The sequence below is a fragment of the Dermochelys coriacea genome, chromosome 24, assembly GCF_009764565.3.
Source record: "Dermochelys coriacea isolate rDerCor1 chromosome 24, rDerCor1.pri.v4, whole genome shotgun sequence".
In the NCBI taxonomy this organism is placed as follows: Eukaryota; Metazoa; Chordata; order Testudines; family Dermochelyidae; genus Dermochelys; species Dermochelys coriacea.
In genome coordinates this window covers 8,454,982-8,472,208 of record NC_050091.1, presented here as the reverse complement: position 1 = coordinate 8,472,208, position 17,227 = coordinate 8,454,982, and the positions used below count along the sequence as shown (strand labels likewise).

Genomic DNA, 17,227 nt, shown 5'->3' with positions numbered 1-17,227 from the left:
CAGAGACCTGGGTTCTATTCCCCAGCTTTGGTAGCAGAGTAGGGTCTAGCGGCTTTTGCAGGAGGAAACTGGGAGCCCGCTGGGTACTACTCCCAGCTCTGCCACTGACGCATTGCAACAAGTCCCTTTCCCTCTCTGTGCCTCAGTTCCCCCATCGGTAAAGTGCAGCTATAGGCACCAAGCTGCAGGGAGGGGTTGCGAGGCTGCATTGGGTAATGGCTGTGGAGTGCTCAGCGATGGCCGGCTGCAGGGGGCAGAAGGCAGGCTGTCTGCCAGGCCCCGGCAGGCGCTGCTGAACGCCCCAATCAGGAGAGACTGGCAAAGCCCCTGGAAGCCCAGGCACTCACGAAGCGGCTGGAGTTGTTGTTGCGTACGGTCTTGGCGTTTCCAAAGGCCTCCAGGAGTGGGTTGGATTTCAGGATGATGTCCTTGACGTGCTGGTGGGGAAGCAGGGCGCTCGTTAGATGAGGCCGTCGGCTCCGGCCCTCCGGGAACCCCCAGCCCAACTGCTCCCAGCCAGCCCAGGCTCCTGGATCCCCACTGCTTCCCCCCGCCCTGTCACGCCTTGTGGTACCTGCACTTTGGGGCCCCCGCCGGACACCTTGGAGATGTAGCTCATGATGTATTTGGCCGCCACAGTCTTGCCAGCACCGCTCTCCCCGCTGCAAGAGAGAAGGGTGAACACTGGCTTCTCAGCCCTGCCAGGGAGGACACCCCACCCTAACCCAGCCCCTTCTGGAGGTCAGGGAACCTGGGAGGAGAAGCTGGTTGGTTGCATCTATGCTTTGCTGTCCTGCTCAAAGCCAGATAGCGACTCTCCTTTAAAGGAGGCAGGATGGCCCAGTGGTCAGGGCACCAGCCTCAAACTCGGGAGACCCGGGCTCAGCTCTCTGCTCCATCAGTCTCTTAGCTTCTCTCAGTTCCTCAGATGCCCGTCTTTAGCCTGCGGGGAACAGCCCTGCCCCACAGGGGGGGTTACTAGGATAAATATGGTAACGACTGGGAGGTGCTCAGGTACTCTGGTAACAAGCCAGAGACGGAGCCTCCTCCCCGAATGTGGGCGAGGAGGGTGGGTGTCGGGACCCGCCCCAGCAGGCACCAGCTCCTGCGCCGCGTCCGTACCCACCATGCCAGTGCTGGCAGCAGGGACTGCAGGACCGTGCCTCAATTTCCCCATCAGTAAAATGTAGAGACCGACACTAGGTTGTCATGGGGGGAGAAGGGGGCTCTCCCAGCAGTCTCTGCCATTGCGCTGGAGGGCTACGGCCAGCCAGACACAGAGCCACGCCACGCTGGCACCCCCAGTGTGTGACCTGGCCATCAGGAAAGCTCTTAGAGCTAAAGCTTGGAACATGCCAAGATGTTGACCCTACGTCTTCCCCACTCCTTCTGGGCTCCAGATGTGGACCCTGCTTCTGCCCCCTCCCTCCCTCTTGCCCCAGTGGATTCTGCCCCTCTTCTCGGCTCCGCCCTACCTGATGATGACACACTGGTTCTCCCCGTCGATCAGCATGTTGCGGTACATGTTATCGGCCAGGGCATAGATGTGGGGCGGGTTCTCGTACTGGGCCTGCAACCAACACACCAGCAGGAGACTCGGTTATTCCACCGTGCGGGACAATTGTACACAGGTAGGTGGCAGGGGAGGAGACAGGGCTAGGCTGAAACCCCCTTCAACTCAGCACACTGGTGAGCCAAGCCAGGAGGCAACCCCAGCTCTCTAGTTATTTGTCTCGGGTGGCACTGGGGGGCCCCCATTGCATTGGGGGGGCTGTAAAAACACAGTGAACACAGTTCCTGCCCCAAAGAACGTACAGTCGATGTCAGAGTGTCAGGGACCTTTGGTTCCCTTCGTTCCACCCGCTCTGGTGAACGCTTGGCAAACAAAATACGCAAGAGACTTGCTAAGGGCTTAGGGGACCCAGTGACCTTGAAATGACACAGGGCTTTGGGGGCAGAGGACGAGATCTCCCAAATCCTGCTATCCCTTTGCCTTCTTCCCAAGGATCTCAAAGCATTTCACAGACCTTAATTAACCCTCGCAGGGATGGTAGATCAGTGCCACCCCTATTTCACAGATGGGGAAACTGAGGCTCGGAGCGGGGAAATGATTTGCGCAAGGTCAGCGGCTGAGCTGGGAAGAGAACCCAGGAGTCCTGTGTCAGACTCCCCACACATCCCTTGGCCAGCCTAGACACCTGCGTCCCTGGAAACAGCCTTGATGGGAACTAGTGGGCTGATCTAGTCAGCTTTCCCCGGGCCTCTTGCAAAGCCATTGGTAAGATCTCCGTCTCAGTGCCCCCACAGCTACGCCGGGGGATAGCGCCTGCCACGGATCCGTCCACAGATCTCGAGCCCCGAGCTGCACCCCAGGAGAGGAGTGGCCAGCAGAGCAGGAGCGTGGCGGGCGCACAGTCCCCTTGCAGGGGCTCAGCACTCTGCTGTGAACGCCGCTGGGATGGGGCCCGGACTGCAACGCCTCTTAGGACAGTGACAAGGCTGCAGGGTTTTCAGGAGGGGAATCAGGAACTGCAGTGAACATAGGGCGGCTGCCGCTGAAACAGCAAAGAAATTGGAGCACCGGACGCCTCTTTGGGATCTAGCTAGGACACCAAGCAGGGAAGGTCTCCGCACCTGCCACTAGGGGGCAGGCTGAGAGCAAGGCAGCTCCCCAGGGGAGGGGTGATGGGGTGCTACAGGCACCAGCTGATCCAGTTGCTGATCTCACCTTGCTGGAGCGGGTGTGGATCGCACATGACCCCTCGGCATCCCGGCAGCAGGGCGGGGCTCCCATCTGGGAACTCCTGCCTGGGTGACTCACCAGCTTCAGGAATTATCTTCCCCTCCCAAGGGCAGAAGGGGCCTTTCCCAGCCGGGGTTCACTCCCGGGGCTCCTTGTGGGTCACCCCGCTGGATGCACCCCCTCGCAGGCCAGGCACTGATGGGGAAACCCTTCTTCAAACTACAGCCAACCCGTTTAGCCAAGCCAGGCTTAACCAATGTTTTCACTCAGCCTACGCCCGGGGATCTGCCTGGAGCCTGCTCCAGAAGACACCAGAGCTGGGCGGCCCTGGGCTGGCTGCTGAAAGAGTGGTGTCCTATCAGAAATCTCGTCCCCCCGGAGGTACTCACAGACAGTGATCATATCGTCCCTTAGCCTTTTCTTTGGTAAACTAAATAGATTAACTCCCTCCCTAGAAGGCAGGTTTTCTAGATATCGAATAATTCTTCTAGCTGTTTTCTGAACTTTCTCCTATTTGCTAACAGCCGGTTGGAAGTGTGGACCCCAGAACTGGACACAGTAATGGTCTCCCACATGCCACATACACTATACGCCCATTTACCCGAACTGCCACATTACCCCCCTCCCTTCCTTGTCCCCCAGAATGAGATACAAGATACACTCACGCTGCAGGACAAGGGCAGGATACGGACAATGTGAAGGTCTGGATAACAGGGCAGAGATCCCGAGCTGTGGGGGAGGCCAGCCTGATGCTGAATGGCTCCTGCCATCTCCATGATCTGAATCAAATCCATGTCCCCACACCCTGCTATTTGATAATTACCCTGCATAGAAGTACTCCTGCTCCCACTCGACAGCCCCTGCTGCAGGGAAGGGGTCACAGTGAAATTGGAACCCCCGGTGGGATGTTTTGGAGGCCGTTTCCCCACTTACTCCCCTCCCGTCCCGCCCCGCCATTACTCACAGCTCCCTGGTACATGTCAATCTCGCGATCGGTGAAGTAGGGCAACTGTTTGAAAGGGTTGACGGAGATGAGGACCGGCCCGATGTACGTCTGGAGTTTCCGAGATAAGGATCGACCAGCGACAATAGGAAGTGGAAGAAGCAATGGAAAAGAACCCAGGGTTCCTCAGAACCCGATCCAGAGCCACCAGTCCCACACAGCCCACCCCATATTTAAAGGGGCACACACGGTTACTACATACAATCACAATCACCCCCCCACCGAATCCACACAACAGCAGATGCACAGACATTGCTACCTGCTGGTAAAATGTGCACCATGTCCCTTTCTAGGGTAATAGCCTACTACCTCTTACCAGCTAACAGAATTCCCTCTTTCACTCAAGTGGTGGAGGGACACACTGTGGTGGGTTCAGTCCCATACAAGGGGTCATTACAACCTCACAGCAACCCGGGCATTATAAACGCCCATCAGGCAGATGTACCTGACGAGCAAGAGCCCCTGCATTTACCATTAAACTCCCTACTTGGCCATTAATAAAAGCACCCAGGATTATTCAACATACAGAAGAAATTTGCAGCATCTCTGTTACTCATCTCCATCAATGCAGATTGATCACCCCCGCCCCTTCCACTCCACTTTCCTCCTTTGGAGCAGTGAGATCGGCTCCCAGTTTGCGTTTGCTCCTAGTCAGTTTCATTATCCAGTCCCCTGGCTCAAGGCTGTAGTGTGTGTTTGTGGCACAGCGGAAACTAAGAGGTCCAGCAGGAAGGGGACTAAGGAGAGACCTGGATCCAGGCCGAGATTAGGGGTACAGCTGGATGGAAAGTTTTCGACCAGATTTCATCGGAAAACACCATCTACTCAAAATTGAAGGGTTTTTTTTTTTTTTTGCACAATCGTCTCAATTTCGATTAAGTCTCATGAAAAAAAATGGAAAATGTTTCAAAAATCTCAAACCCATCCTGTTTGGACATTTTCAGAAAAGTTCCGATTTTTCGTTTCAGAATGACGGTTGATTTTGAAATTTTCTCTATTTTATCTTAAAAAAGTAAAAGGATCAAAACCGACATGAAACGTTTTCATTGACCGCAAATGATTTTTTTCCTTCAGAATTTCGGTTTGCAAATTTTTTTGAAATTTTGGTTTTTCATCGTAATTTGGGATGAAACAAAACCCTGAAATCTCCAATTTTTTCATGAGACAGAAAATCTGTTTTCCAACCAGGTCTAATTAGGGGATTCTCTGAATAAAATACTGAATTTGGTCCCATCTACCCATCAAGGCAGCACGGATTAGGGATAGTTTCTGGATTAGCACTCAGGATGCCTGGGTTCTATTTCTGTCTCTACAGCCCTACTGGGTGACTTTGGGCATTTACATTCCTGCTCTGTGACTCAGTGTCCCCTCCCCACCTTTTGTCTGTCATGCCTATTCAGACTATGAGCTCTCCTGGGCAGGGACTGTCTCTCAGTCTGCGGCTCTGCCCGGGCCCACCCCAACAGGGCTCTGATCTCACTGGAGCCGCTACCAAGATACAAATTATACTAATAATCCGTCATGATACTGATATGATCATTAAAAGCATCTCACTGATGCCTGAGACCCCTAGATTGCTCCATGTGTTATCCTGGCAATGGGCTGACCCAGAACCAGCCAATCCTGGGGAAGCTGGGGCTTGACCCCCACCCGTTTCCCATTTATCCCCATTCAGTTTTGCAAACTACTGTCCTTTTAGGCCAGGGAGCAATCGGTGTTTCCCCCCACCCCACCCTGAGTTCCCGGCGTCGCCCTCCCTGCTTCCGGCCCGGCCCGTCAAGGATACGAAAATGTAGTCATCCAGGAAGCGCTTCTTGAGGTTCTCCACGATGGCGTCCTCGCTGATCTTGGCCAGCAGCACCATGTCGTCCACCCCGCTGTGCTTGACATTCTGCGCCTGCCAGTGGTAGCGCTCCTTGCTGCCCTGCACGGGGAGGGGAACACAATGGGACAGGTCAGAGCACTGGCAAAACTCAGGGTGGGGGGTCCCGGGGGAAGCCAGTGCTCAGCAAACACGGTGCCCTCGGCTGCCTCCGTCAGGTTTCGCTCCAGACAGAGAGGGGATGGCTTCGGGCTGCTACGTTGGTGGTTTGGGCCATGAGAGTCCGGCACCGGGCTGGCAATCAGGGGATCTAGGTTCAGCTCCCTGCCATGGACAGCCTGGGAGAGTCACATGATCTCTCTGGGCCTTGGTTTCCCATCCATAAAACAGGGATCCCCTTCCCCCACTTTGTCTGTCTCAATCATGGGCTCTGTGGGACAGGGATGGTCTCTGTGTCTGTGCAGCGCCTGGCCCAGTGGAGCCCCAATCTCATCTGGGACTTCTATTATCTGTATTACGGTAGCGCCAGGGCACCCCAGTCACAGACCAGAAACCCACTGTGCTAGGCACAGTACATTACTTATTAGGTGTATTACGGTAGCCCCTAGGAGCCTATCATGGACGAGGACCCCATGGTGCTAGGTGCTGTACATTATTTATTAGGTGTATTATGGTAACACTTAGGAGCCCCAGTCATGAACCAGGAAGGCATGGCACTAGGCGTTCTATGTTATTTATTAGGTGTATTACGGTTGCACCTAGGAGCTGAGTCACAGACCAGGACCACAGAGTGCTAGGCGCTGTACAAACACAGACCTGATGTCCCTGCCCCAAAGGGCGTGCAGTGTTGATGCTACCATGAAAGCCAAAGCCTTGTCTGGTCTCCACAAGTACTTGAGACCCCTTGGCCCTTTGTCGCTTGCCTGGTGCCCTTAGGCCAAACTACTCTGCCTCGTCCTGCATGACTGGCCGTGCTCCACCCTAGAAGAGGCTGCATGATGCCCGGGTGTCTGTAGCTTGTAGAGAGAAATGCAGGATGACGACGTTACAAAGACCAAGAGGATGTAAAGCTATGATCAGCCTCTGCCCCAGCATCAAGGCACAACTTGCATGTGTGTGTGTGTGTGTGTCTCTCTCTCTCTCTCTCTCTCTCACACACACAAATTTATCTCGTTTTAGCAAGACTTTGGGGTCTTGTTCTCCATCCGGCACCAACAAAGAACTCCGCTCTCTCTTTTCCTTCTTCTGGCCAGGAATTCCCACTGTCTGGGAAACCAGAAGTCGAGCCCACAAAAATTGTGAGATTGGCTTAAAAATAATGAGATTTAATAAACAAAGAAATGCTGGGCCATGTTTTCTAAGCCTTTAGAGAGTTTTGCTTCCAAGTTTTTCTGCCTAAGCACTGGGGCCAGAAACCTGCCTTTAGAAAAGAAATAAATTAAAGCTCAGATTCTCAAGCACTCGTATGACTCCAGGAACTTGAAGAAAAAACTAACCATATATTGCAAGACGCGTGGTAAAATGGCAAAAGTTGGCAACACTGCAACTGCTGTATCCCGAACTTGGTGCATGGCTCTGGGCAAGTCACACCCCTCCCCCTCCATGGGTGTGCCTCAGTTTCCCCACCTATACAATAGCAACGGTGCTACTGACCCTCCTTTGCAGAGGCTGCTGCAGCCCTGCCAGGTGTTGTTACCATCCCGAGCACAGCATGAGGGTTTGACTTTCCCCTCTCTGCCAGTCTCCATTATTAATTGACAGAGACGCTTTGCCCTTGATTTCAGCTGGGAGAGAAACTGACCCAAATGGATGGAAACAGAATCCTCCCGGCAGTGCAAACTGCTCACAATCTAGTGGTCCTGCCCAGTGGGCGGGGAGGGCTGGGATGTAGGATAGTGGCAAAGGGAACTGCGATTCTTGCCCCCCTGGGTTAACAGCTGGGAGGATCCAGAGTACCCCAGGATGAGATGCAAGGGAGGGGGGAAGAGAGAGAGAGCGAGCACGAGTGTGTGTGGGTGTGTTGTTTGGGCTATGTGTGCGCACACGACTGCCCCCTGCCCAAACAGACAACCCACAATCCACTTCTCCCCCCCCCCCCCACACTCCCTCGCTGCATCAGCACAGAAGCTGGGTGGCTCTGCCCTGCCCCCTCCCCAGGCCGGGTGACTGCGATCAAACCCCCCATCCCCGCTCTGAGCCAGCGAGGAAACTTCAGACAGGCTCCTGGCTGTTGCCAAGCGCTCCGTCCCCCGGCCCACTCAGACAATGCGAGCGGTCAGTTGCTACGCGACCGACGCCGGTGGCACTCGCGGAGGGAAGGGATGGCAGCGAGAGGAGGGGCAGCGCGGGGGGAACACTGCAGAGGCTCTGGCCAAGGCTAGGACGATGCTCTCCTTGCGGGTGTTTGACCGGGCCACCCCGGCCTGCATGGAGCAGGGTCAGACAGCAGAGCTGATCGCTGCTTGCTACGCTGATCATAGCTGTGGTGCTGCCAGCCCTCCCGCAGTATGGGGGGGGGGTTAATTCAATCCCCAGCTCCCCGAGTCACGTGAGATTGTTTACTTTAAGAAAACCCAAGTTTCTAATCCTTCTAACTTATTTGTCCCCCATCTCCGTAGTCTCTAAACACCTCACACTCTTCAGCATGTCTACCCTCCCAGCCCCCCAGGAGGCAGGGCAGCGTGTTTATCCCCATTGTACAGAGGGGAAAGCTGTGGCACAAAGTGTCTGTTTCAAGGTTAGTCAGTGACAGAGCAAGGCATTGAACCCAGGACTCCTGAGGCCGAGGCTGGCACCCTAACCCCGGAGCCCTCCCACCTCCCTGTGAAAAGCTTGGCACGAGGCCTGAAGACTCAAACAGCTGGTGGCAAATAAAAAGAAACCCAACGTTTATTTTTATTTTTTTTTAAATCTGCAGATCTTTTACAGCCAATCTGGTGCTTTCTGGGGACCGACTCCTGGTGCATGAATGCTTGGGGCTGGCGCCTGCGTGCAGTGACCCCTGCCTCGTTCTCCCCATGTGCTGCCCCAGCTCTAGAGCATGCGGAGTAAATAGGGAGAAAAAATATGACCTATTCGGATGGTGGCAGTGCCCATGGGCCCCATGGCGCTCGGCGCCGGCCAAACAGGGAGCAGACAAAGAGGCCCTGCTGCAGAGTTCTTAGCATCTATGCAGAAACTAAAAACCGAGAGCTCGTCAGGAGGAGGGGATATAAACCCTTGTGGGCACTAGCCAAGCACTAGTTCCGCTCTGCCCCAAAGGCCGGGACGGGTCTCAAGGACAAGCTGGGCCAGGGCACAGAAAGCATCTAACGCGGATAAGACTTGAACGCACGGCAGGGCTGGGAGCGGAAGCGATTAGCTTCGCTCTCCCACGGGGAGGACAGCGTTCAGCATTCCAGACTTGGTGGACCCCTGCCCTAATTAAAGGGGGGGGGTTGGAAAAGTCACCCTGGAGTGGGCTAGCCTGTCACCGCAGGGTTCCTCTGAGCCAGCTGGTGCCAGCGGCGGGAGATTGGGCTGGGTGGAGCTGTGGGCTGACAGTGCCTGGGTTTGCTCTGCTCTTGTCCTAAATTTAGTGGGTCAGCTCGTTGGGGCAGGGAGCAGCCCTGTTCCGATTCCAGCCCGGATGAGGCCAGGGCAGGCAGGGCCCTCCCAGGTGGTCTGAGCTCAGAGAGCTGCTCAGAACACGTGCTGCCCCAGGACGGATTCTGCTCCTCAATCCAGAGCGCCCCGGCTTCCCCGAGCGGCAGCATATGCCTGGCACGTGAGCAGGGCTGGTGGAAGGGCCTTCGTGCCACCACGGAGTGGGACAGGTAGCTGGTGAGACCCCAGGGCTAGCGACTGCACCTAGTGACGTCAGCCCTGCCACCCCTTTGCCACGTAATGAGCCTGTGGCCTGGCCACCGGTGGGTATAGGATGCTTAGGTGACAGCGTATCAGCCTCCCCCAGTGAGGAGGGCATCTCAGGCCGGGCCCACCCCCTGGGGCAATCTGGAGCTCTGGCCATGTTAAGCCTCAGTAGGCCTGGAGAAGGGAAGTGCTATTGCCAGGCTGCCAAGGGGGAAACTGAGGCACGCAGGAAGGAAGTGACTCACTTGCACAAGCTTCTAATGTGAGTCAGTGGCAGAGCCAGGAATAGAACTACAGGCCCTTTCTCTCGGCTCTGCGTTCTAATCACTCAACCACACTTCCTACCCACAGGCAGGAAATGAACCCAGGAGTCCTGATTTCCAGACCCCCAGCCTCCACCACCAGAACCCCACCCTCAAAGCAGGGACTAGACCTCAAGGAGTCCTGCCTCCCCATCCCTCCCTGATCTAACCACTAAACAATGCTGCATTCCTACTGCCTCACCCTTTTCAGCATCTCTACTCCCTCAGCCAAGAGCCGGCCCAGTATCGTATGGTTGTGAAACTGCCTTCTCCGGTGGCGTTATTCATTAACCCGAGCTGGGCGTGTGGGCAAGATCCCAGCCCGGCTCAGGAAAACTCCCAGGAGCATTTCACTGCACTCCAAGAAATGCATCACGTGCCAACCTGAACGTCACACAGCGTCCCTGAAATGCAGAGCGGCTCACGTCCACACAGCCGCGAGTGCAAGCCCGCCTACCCGGGGATGCAAGGCCGAGAAGGGATCAGCCCCAATAGCACCTCGCTTCAGCTTCTGCGGGTTCTTAACTCCAGCAAAACCCCACACCCTAGGGAGGTCCTACAACAGGGCCAATCCCGCTACAAGGATTAACAAAAGGCAGCACGGTCCAGTGAGTAGAGCACAGGGCTGGGCCTCAGGACACCTGGGTTCTGTTCCTGACTCTGGCCTGCTGGGTGATTTTGGGCAAGTCCCACCTGCGCTCTGTGCCTCAGTTTCCGCGCCTACCCTGTGTCTGTCTGGAACTATTTGTTATCTTGCTGCCATAGCGCCTAGAAGCCCTGGTGCCAGGGACTGTACAGACTTTCCCTGTCCCAAAGGGTTTAGAACCTAAACTCATCTGTGCCATCTCAGTTGGGAGTGGGGTGTGCAGCACCTGGCACAATGGGGGGCGGGGGGGAGTGGATGACCGAATTTTGGTTGGGGTTTGTGCATGAGCATCACAGGGCCCCAATCTCAAGTGTGGGGAGGGGTCGCTGCAGGGTCCCACATAATGAGGGCCCTGATCTTGGCTGCGGGAGGGGAGGCTGTGCAGACCCTGGCATGACAGGAGGCCCCCAATTTCAGTTGGGGTCCACACAGGGCCTGGCCTGACTGGGGAGTACGGGAGCCCCTGATCTCAGGTAGGATCTGCACAGGTTATGGCCTGACATGGGGGGGCCGATCTCAATTGTGGTCTGCGCAGGGCCTGGCCCAACAGGGGTCTCCAATCTCAGTTGGGGTCTGCACAGGGCCTGGCCCAACTGAGGGCCCCCGATCTCAGTTGGGGTCTGCACAGGGCCCGGCCCGATGAAGAGTCCCCCAATCTCAATTGGGACATTCACATGCTACCATAATCCACGTCCCAAGCCACGTGGCCGTTTGTGAAAATCACGTCCCACTCCCTTTCCAAACCTAACATGCTCAGACGTCACGGGACGTGCTCGCCCCACTGCAGGCAGGGACGTGCAAAGGGAGCCCCTGTGGTGGGCTGTCGGAGGGGGAACCAGGCAGGCTTTGGGATTTCACTGGCACAGGACTAGCCATGGCAATTCATGCCCGGCTCACGGAGACGAAGCTGCCCCCGCTAGCCAGCAAGGGCAGCGTGAGAGCAAGGAACCGGGGGCCGGGACAAACGCATCCATTGTTTGAGGCACTGGGTTCACTATGGGCAGCGTTCTCCCAGCATGGCTGGGCACTGCCCGAGCCAGGATCTTGGCAGCTCTGGGGTACAGCACATCATCTCGGCTGCGGGGGGGGGGGGGTCTGAAAGCCAGGCCTTTGCTACCAGGCCAAGGTTTGCCCCAGCTCGTGTATGTAATAATGGCCCCACCCAGATCCATCAGTTCGCTGTGCGTGGGGGTGGAGGGGTTTAGGGCAAGATCTGGTCCCCTATGTGCCCCCACCCACATGCCCATCCTCCCAATATACATGCACATCCCCACTCCCAGCAGGCATAACCCCAGTGCCCCCCCCAGCACACACATGCTCCTGCCCCTCCCAATGCACGGGCGTGCCCACGCACGCACACCCCACCTCCACACGCTGCTCCCGGCTCCTCCAGCACAGGGCACGGCATCCCCACAAACACAGCCCCAGACCCAGCCAGCACTGCCAGCTCTGCCACCCCCACCCTCCGGCTAACAGGGGGCCGGAGCTGCCCCCAAAGGGCCCAGCCGGGAGGAAGGGGGGATCCCTCCATCAGGGCCCGGGAGGCTGGCGCTAAGAATAGCCCCGGCCGGAGGAACTGGGCTGAATCACGGCACCGGGCCAGGCATTTCGGCATGGGAGGCTGCTGGCATATGGCTCCACAGGCCTGATCCTGCCTCAGGGGTCCCGGCCCGGTGGGGCCTACAGGGCTCCCCCGGCTGCACAAACACCGGGGAAGGGAGCAGGGTTAAGGATGAACCAGCCTGGGGGGTGGGGGCGGGAATTAATGGTCAGGCTGGAGGCGAGGAGCCTGATCCTGTCGTGCTGTGAAACGCCCCTCCCTGATCATAGCAGAGATGCCCCTCCCCCACAGCACCCCATAACCCCCTCCCCACACTGCCCCCTTACACCACAGCACCCCACGACCCCCTCCCCATGCCACCCCACACAGCACCTACCCCCTCCCCATGCCACCCGTGACCCCCTTCCCCATGCCACCCCCTTCTCCAAGGCACCCCAGGGAGAAAGGATCCTCTGTGAGGAGCTCGGGACCAGCAACATCACTGACAGGCAGGGCTTGGTCTGAGGCTCTCAAATTGCCTCACCACGCCAGGTAGAGAAACTGAGGCCCAGGGACTGCCCACCCCTCAGGTCACAGTGACAGATTGGGAAAAAGAACCCAGGAGTCCTGGCTCCCAGCCCCCTGCTCTATCCCCATTCTCCTTCCAACCCCACTCGGGGCTCTAATCAGCAGAGATGACTGTCGCACACGTGCATTAATCACACTCTATTAATAGATTCCCAGTGACCCGCTGAGCGCAGCCGCCTACCAGAGCAGAGCCGCCCCACGGACAGCTTGGAGGGGAAGCCTGTTCCACACACAGGATTGAAGCCAGCAGGGTCCATGCTCACCATCCATCCCAGTGGGTCTCAGTCATGACCACCGGCCCTGACAACCAGGATCCAGCTGGGACTCCCTACCACCTGGGAAGAGCAGGGTGGTTGTGCTCCCCCCCAGTCACAGCCCGCAGATGGAGACCCCGTGCCAACTCCAGCCAGTGACCCCCGCATCCGACCAGCACTTGCTGGCCCTGAAAGGTGGGGTGTGGCTGCCCCAATTCCGTGCCACTGGCTAGAACCAGCGCCGGGCACCCCATCAACCCGCAGCTTCCCCCTGCCGAGTGGGGAGTCTCTTTGGGGTGGGGGGGCAGGGAGGGAAGTTACCGGCACAGAGACTGCAGCCCCGTCAGCATTTGGGGGATGGGAAGTGGGGGCAGCAGAGAGGAACGGCCAGGATCTAAAACCCCATCACAGAGGAAACCGGCCATGCTGGTCTGGGCATTGTGCCCATGATGCCCCTCCCTCAGGGCCTCGGCAGGTCTGCCAAACCCCACCCCACCCCCTGCCCCAGGGGTGAGAGGTGGCTGTGCCCCTTCCCCCAGGCTGGACAGCCACACCCCCCGGGCAGCAGGGATGCTCTCTACAGAACATTTTAAGCATCACCAAAAATTCAAACCTCTGCCCACACGAACCACACAAGAGCCGCTGTTTACGCAGGCTCTGCAATAAGTCCAAGCACCTTAAGGGAAGGTTTGAAAACTATGCAGCTCCGAGGGATCTGGCTCCTGGAGCCAGGGCCATGAGCAGCAGGCCAGGCCAAGGATGGGCTTGCTTGACAGAAACCTCATTACACAGGAGTGCAGGCAGGGCCTGTCATGACAGTGTCCTGAGAAAACAGGACACTCCTGGATCCAAGCTGGGAAAGGGCAGTGTTGCCACCTCTCACAAGCTGGTACTCTTCGCCAAGCCCCCAGCTGCTGGAGTCATGTGAATACAGGAGAGACTCTGCTCAAAATTAAAAGGAAAGACCATGTTTCCCACCCTCATGGTCAAGGAGAAAAGCTTAAAAACCCAGCCTGAGTGTAACCCTAAAACCTCAAAAACTTTATAACCACCAACACCCACATATGGCCAGTCGGTTTGTTTTACTCCGGATTTTCGTGCACTTGTGGTTGATGAGGAGCAGAATTAGCTCCTCCTGTGTTTTAGATCCTCCTGTTTGCTACAAAATTACTCAGGCAAGAACCCAGTAAAACTTCATTTAACAGGTAGGCTAATTTCATCTGTCGAACAGATTCCCAAGGGATAGGGTGGATTCTCCAGTACTTAGAGTCACTGATATTGAGACTGGACATTTCTTTCCAAAAGATGGACTGTACTTCAACCATCAGATATGGGCTGAATGTGGGGATCTTTGGGTATTTTTGTCTACATGGGGGAGCTTGACTGGCATAGCTATTCCAGAGTAACTCCCCCATGTAGACAAACTATTTCAGAATAAAAGTGATTGTACTCAGGAATAATTACTCCACTTTGTGAGTGGAGTAATTATTCTGGAATAGAGCATTCACATGTAAACTCTTGTGGAATTGCTACACCCATCAATTTCCTCATGGAGACAAGGACGAAGGGAGAGTCCTTGGCTTGTGTTACGCAGGAGGCCAGATCAGATGATCAGAACAGCACCTTTTGGTGTTTTAAAAACAAAATAAATCTATTCAACACTGACAGTGCAGACCGGGGCCTGCAATTCAGGTCGATGCCCAGTGCAACGGGAACCCCGGCCCAATTCGACGCAAAGAGCTCCCCCAAATCCCATTGCAAACCCATCTGTAACTCACTCTCTCACCGCTGCCCTGAGAAACCAAAGCAGCTATTAAAACAAAGCCCAGCCCATGTCGGGGGGAGGGAATGGCTAAGCCGTTTAAGCATCAGGTTCGAAACAACCACTTCTCCTAGCACAGTCCTGTTAAGGGAAACTTGAGCTGGGATCTGAACACCGTCCTACTTCCCAGGAGCTCAGGGGCCCTGGAACTCACTGTGCCGGGTGCTGCACTAACATTTCTAAAGTGCCTCTCACGAAAGCTCCCAGGTGTTTTTTATGAGCTCCAGTAAAGTCAGTGGCACTCAGAGCTCCTCCTTCCAGCCTGCGCTCTGGCAGAAATTCTAGCTACACCATCAGGCAGCAGGGGAAACAGGTGCCTTTCAGGGGCTCCCGGGGGCGACATGGCCAGGAATAACACCCCCATCTTTCAAGCCCCTTAACATATACACACACCCCTTAAAAACATCACCATCTCCTGTCTAAACTCCTCCAGGACACCTAGCATCAGCTTAAATGTCCATTGTAAGGCCCCGATCCTGCAAAGGGATCTGCACAGGCTGGGAGGGTGGGGGGGGGCACTCAGTGCAGACATTCACGGGCAAGATCAAGGGCTCAAACCTTCACAAAGGGAAGGGCGTAAATATTCAGGGCAGAACTCAGACAGGGCCATAAGCACCCCGATTAGACAGAGAATGTGTGGGGACTACACAGGCAGCTGGCTAGGGTCTGGCAATATTCTCCCTGTGCTCTATAGCGATGCAACAAGGATTTGGCCCTTTTAAGAAGTCTAGCTCGGAAAAGCAAAACCAACCCTCCCAGAAGGTGCAGAGGTTCCTGCAGAGAAGAGAAGCCAGAGCCCCAGCCCAGGGGAATAAGCCAAAGGAAAATGAGAGTGAGGCGAGAAGGAAGGTTTCAGAGTAGCAGCCGTGTTAGTCTGTATCCGCAAAAAGAAAAGGAGGACTTGTGGCACCTTAGAGACTAACACATTTATTTGAGCATAAGCTTTCGTGGGCTACAGCTCACTTCATCGAAGGTTTCTTGGGAATCTCAATCAGGCCAAGGAGGGTCCTTTGCAGCCCCAGAGGCTACTTCCGACCCAGCTTCTTTCTATCCCATTTGCAAGGTGATTCATGGCAGCTGCTGCTCACGGGGGGGGGGGGGAGGGATTGAAGATGCAAAAAAAAAAACCCCACCCACCCCCTCTCCAAACGTCCCAGTAGCTAATAATTAAACTGGGGAACACCGGGGACGGGACTTTCATGGGATTTGCAGCAGGGGGCTTGGATCTTAAAGGGACTGAAGCGTCTCCAGGGGGAGCAGGAAACTCACCATGGCTGGATCGTGGTGACTCTTCCCCACTTCCTACCTCCGCCCTGGGTGGCTCAGCAGGGACCCATGGCTGGCGCCGGCTCTGGGGCGGCTTGTCCTGTCCTGCAGCAGCTCGGCACGTCCCCGGGGGCGGCGGGCGCCCCAGAGCAGAGCCTCTCCCGGGGGAAGGCAGCAGGAGAGGAGCCGGGCTGGGCAAAGATGGAAGGCGGGGGCTGGGGCAGGTACAGGCAGGTGAACGCCGGGCGTCTGGCTGGCTGCACGGAGCGCTCCCGGGCTGGGCAAGGCGTGGGGGGGGGGGGGGGGGGGAAAGGGAGGAGCGCGCGCGGGCGCCCCCTGGTGGAGCGGAAAGGCAGCTGCGCGCAGCTGAGGGCTCCCTCCTCGTCGCTCCTGGCCCCTGCTGGGAGAAAGGGGAACTGCAGGGTTTGGAAACATTGGACTTGGGGAATAGATCAGAGGTGGGCGGGAGGCTGTCTACACAGCAACGAGAGCCCCGAGCTGCCAACTCAGGCTTGAGCCTAACTCCCCTTCCATTTTCACACTGACCCCACGAGGTGGGAAGGTCCGAGCCAGAGTCATTCCAAGGCCCAAGGTTCAAGACCCCATCCCTTAGGATAGATCGATGCTGCAATAAAACACCTCCAGCTGGCTCATGTCAGCGGACTCAGGGTGACAGGCTGCAGGGCTATAAAACTGCAGAGTATATGTTGGGACTTGTGCTGGGACCCCTGTGAAGGGCTGGGACCCTTGCGAAGGTCTCAACCCCTCTGCAATGCAGCCCGGCGTAGGTAGAACTCGAGGTAGACCCTGGGTTTGTTAATTGAGGGTCTACACTCATTTGGAACCCCAGCTTCGGAACCGTTGAACCCTGGGGCCCCAAGAGGGGGCTCCATCGTCTATGCTGTGTGATGTGGGCCTGAGTCCAACCCCCATATCCCAGACCTCCTAGCTCCTTCCCAAAATGTGGCCACTCTAGTGCATTGTTCGTGGTACACTGCAGGAAAACCTGACTCTCCCAAGGACAAAGGAATTCAGTCCCTGGGATACTTTCGGCAGCCTCCCAGAGCATGAGTTCATTGAGGCTGCATCTCCACTGCAAAACAAGAGCGCTTGACTCAGGCTAGGGCCCTTCATCCCCCATGGGGTCCTGAGACCTTGCGCCTGAGGCCTAGCTTAGTGTGATTTGTGTGTAGACAGAAAGGGGGGGGTTAGGCTTGAGCCTGAGAGTGAACTCTAGGCTTACACTGCAGTGTAGGCATACCCTTAGTTCAGTGCTGCAAGGGGCCTTTTTTCCCCCCTTGTGTGCGCTGGTGTTCACGAGTCTGCCGCTGCAGGATCAGCTAGTTCAGAACTTCGGCAGCCTCGGGGGGGGGAGGGTGTCTTCTTTTC

The 17,227-nt window shown here is 56.3% G+C and overlaps 1 protein-coding gene across 1 annotated transcript in view; it reads right to left on the bottom strand.

Moving 5' to 3' along the window:
- LOC119847697 (unconventional myosin-Ie-like) overlaps positions 1-16,111 on the bottom strand; it is a 34,964-nt gene extending 18,853 nt beyond the window's left edge. Inside the window, exons 1-7 of the mRNA XM_043501811.1 lie at positions 15,959-16,111; positions 15,842-15,922; positions 5,533-5,670; positions 3,708-3,797; positions 1,476-1,570; positions 575-662; positions 348-437 (exon numbers count right to left, since the gene is read on the bottom strand). Of these exons, the coding sequence (XP_043357746.1) occupies positions 348-437; positions 575-662; positions 1,476-1,570; positions 3,708-3,797; positions 5,533-5,670; positions 15,842-15,844 (504 nt within the window). The 5' untranslated portion in view covers positions 15,845-15,922; positions 15,959-16,111. The remainder of the gene's footprint in view (positions 1-347; positions 438-574; positions 663-1,475; positions 1,571-3,707; positions 3,798-5,532; positions 5,671-15,841; positions 15,923-15,958) is intronic.
- Between the last annotated feature and the right edge of the window lie 1,116 nt (positions 16,112-17,227).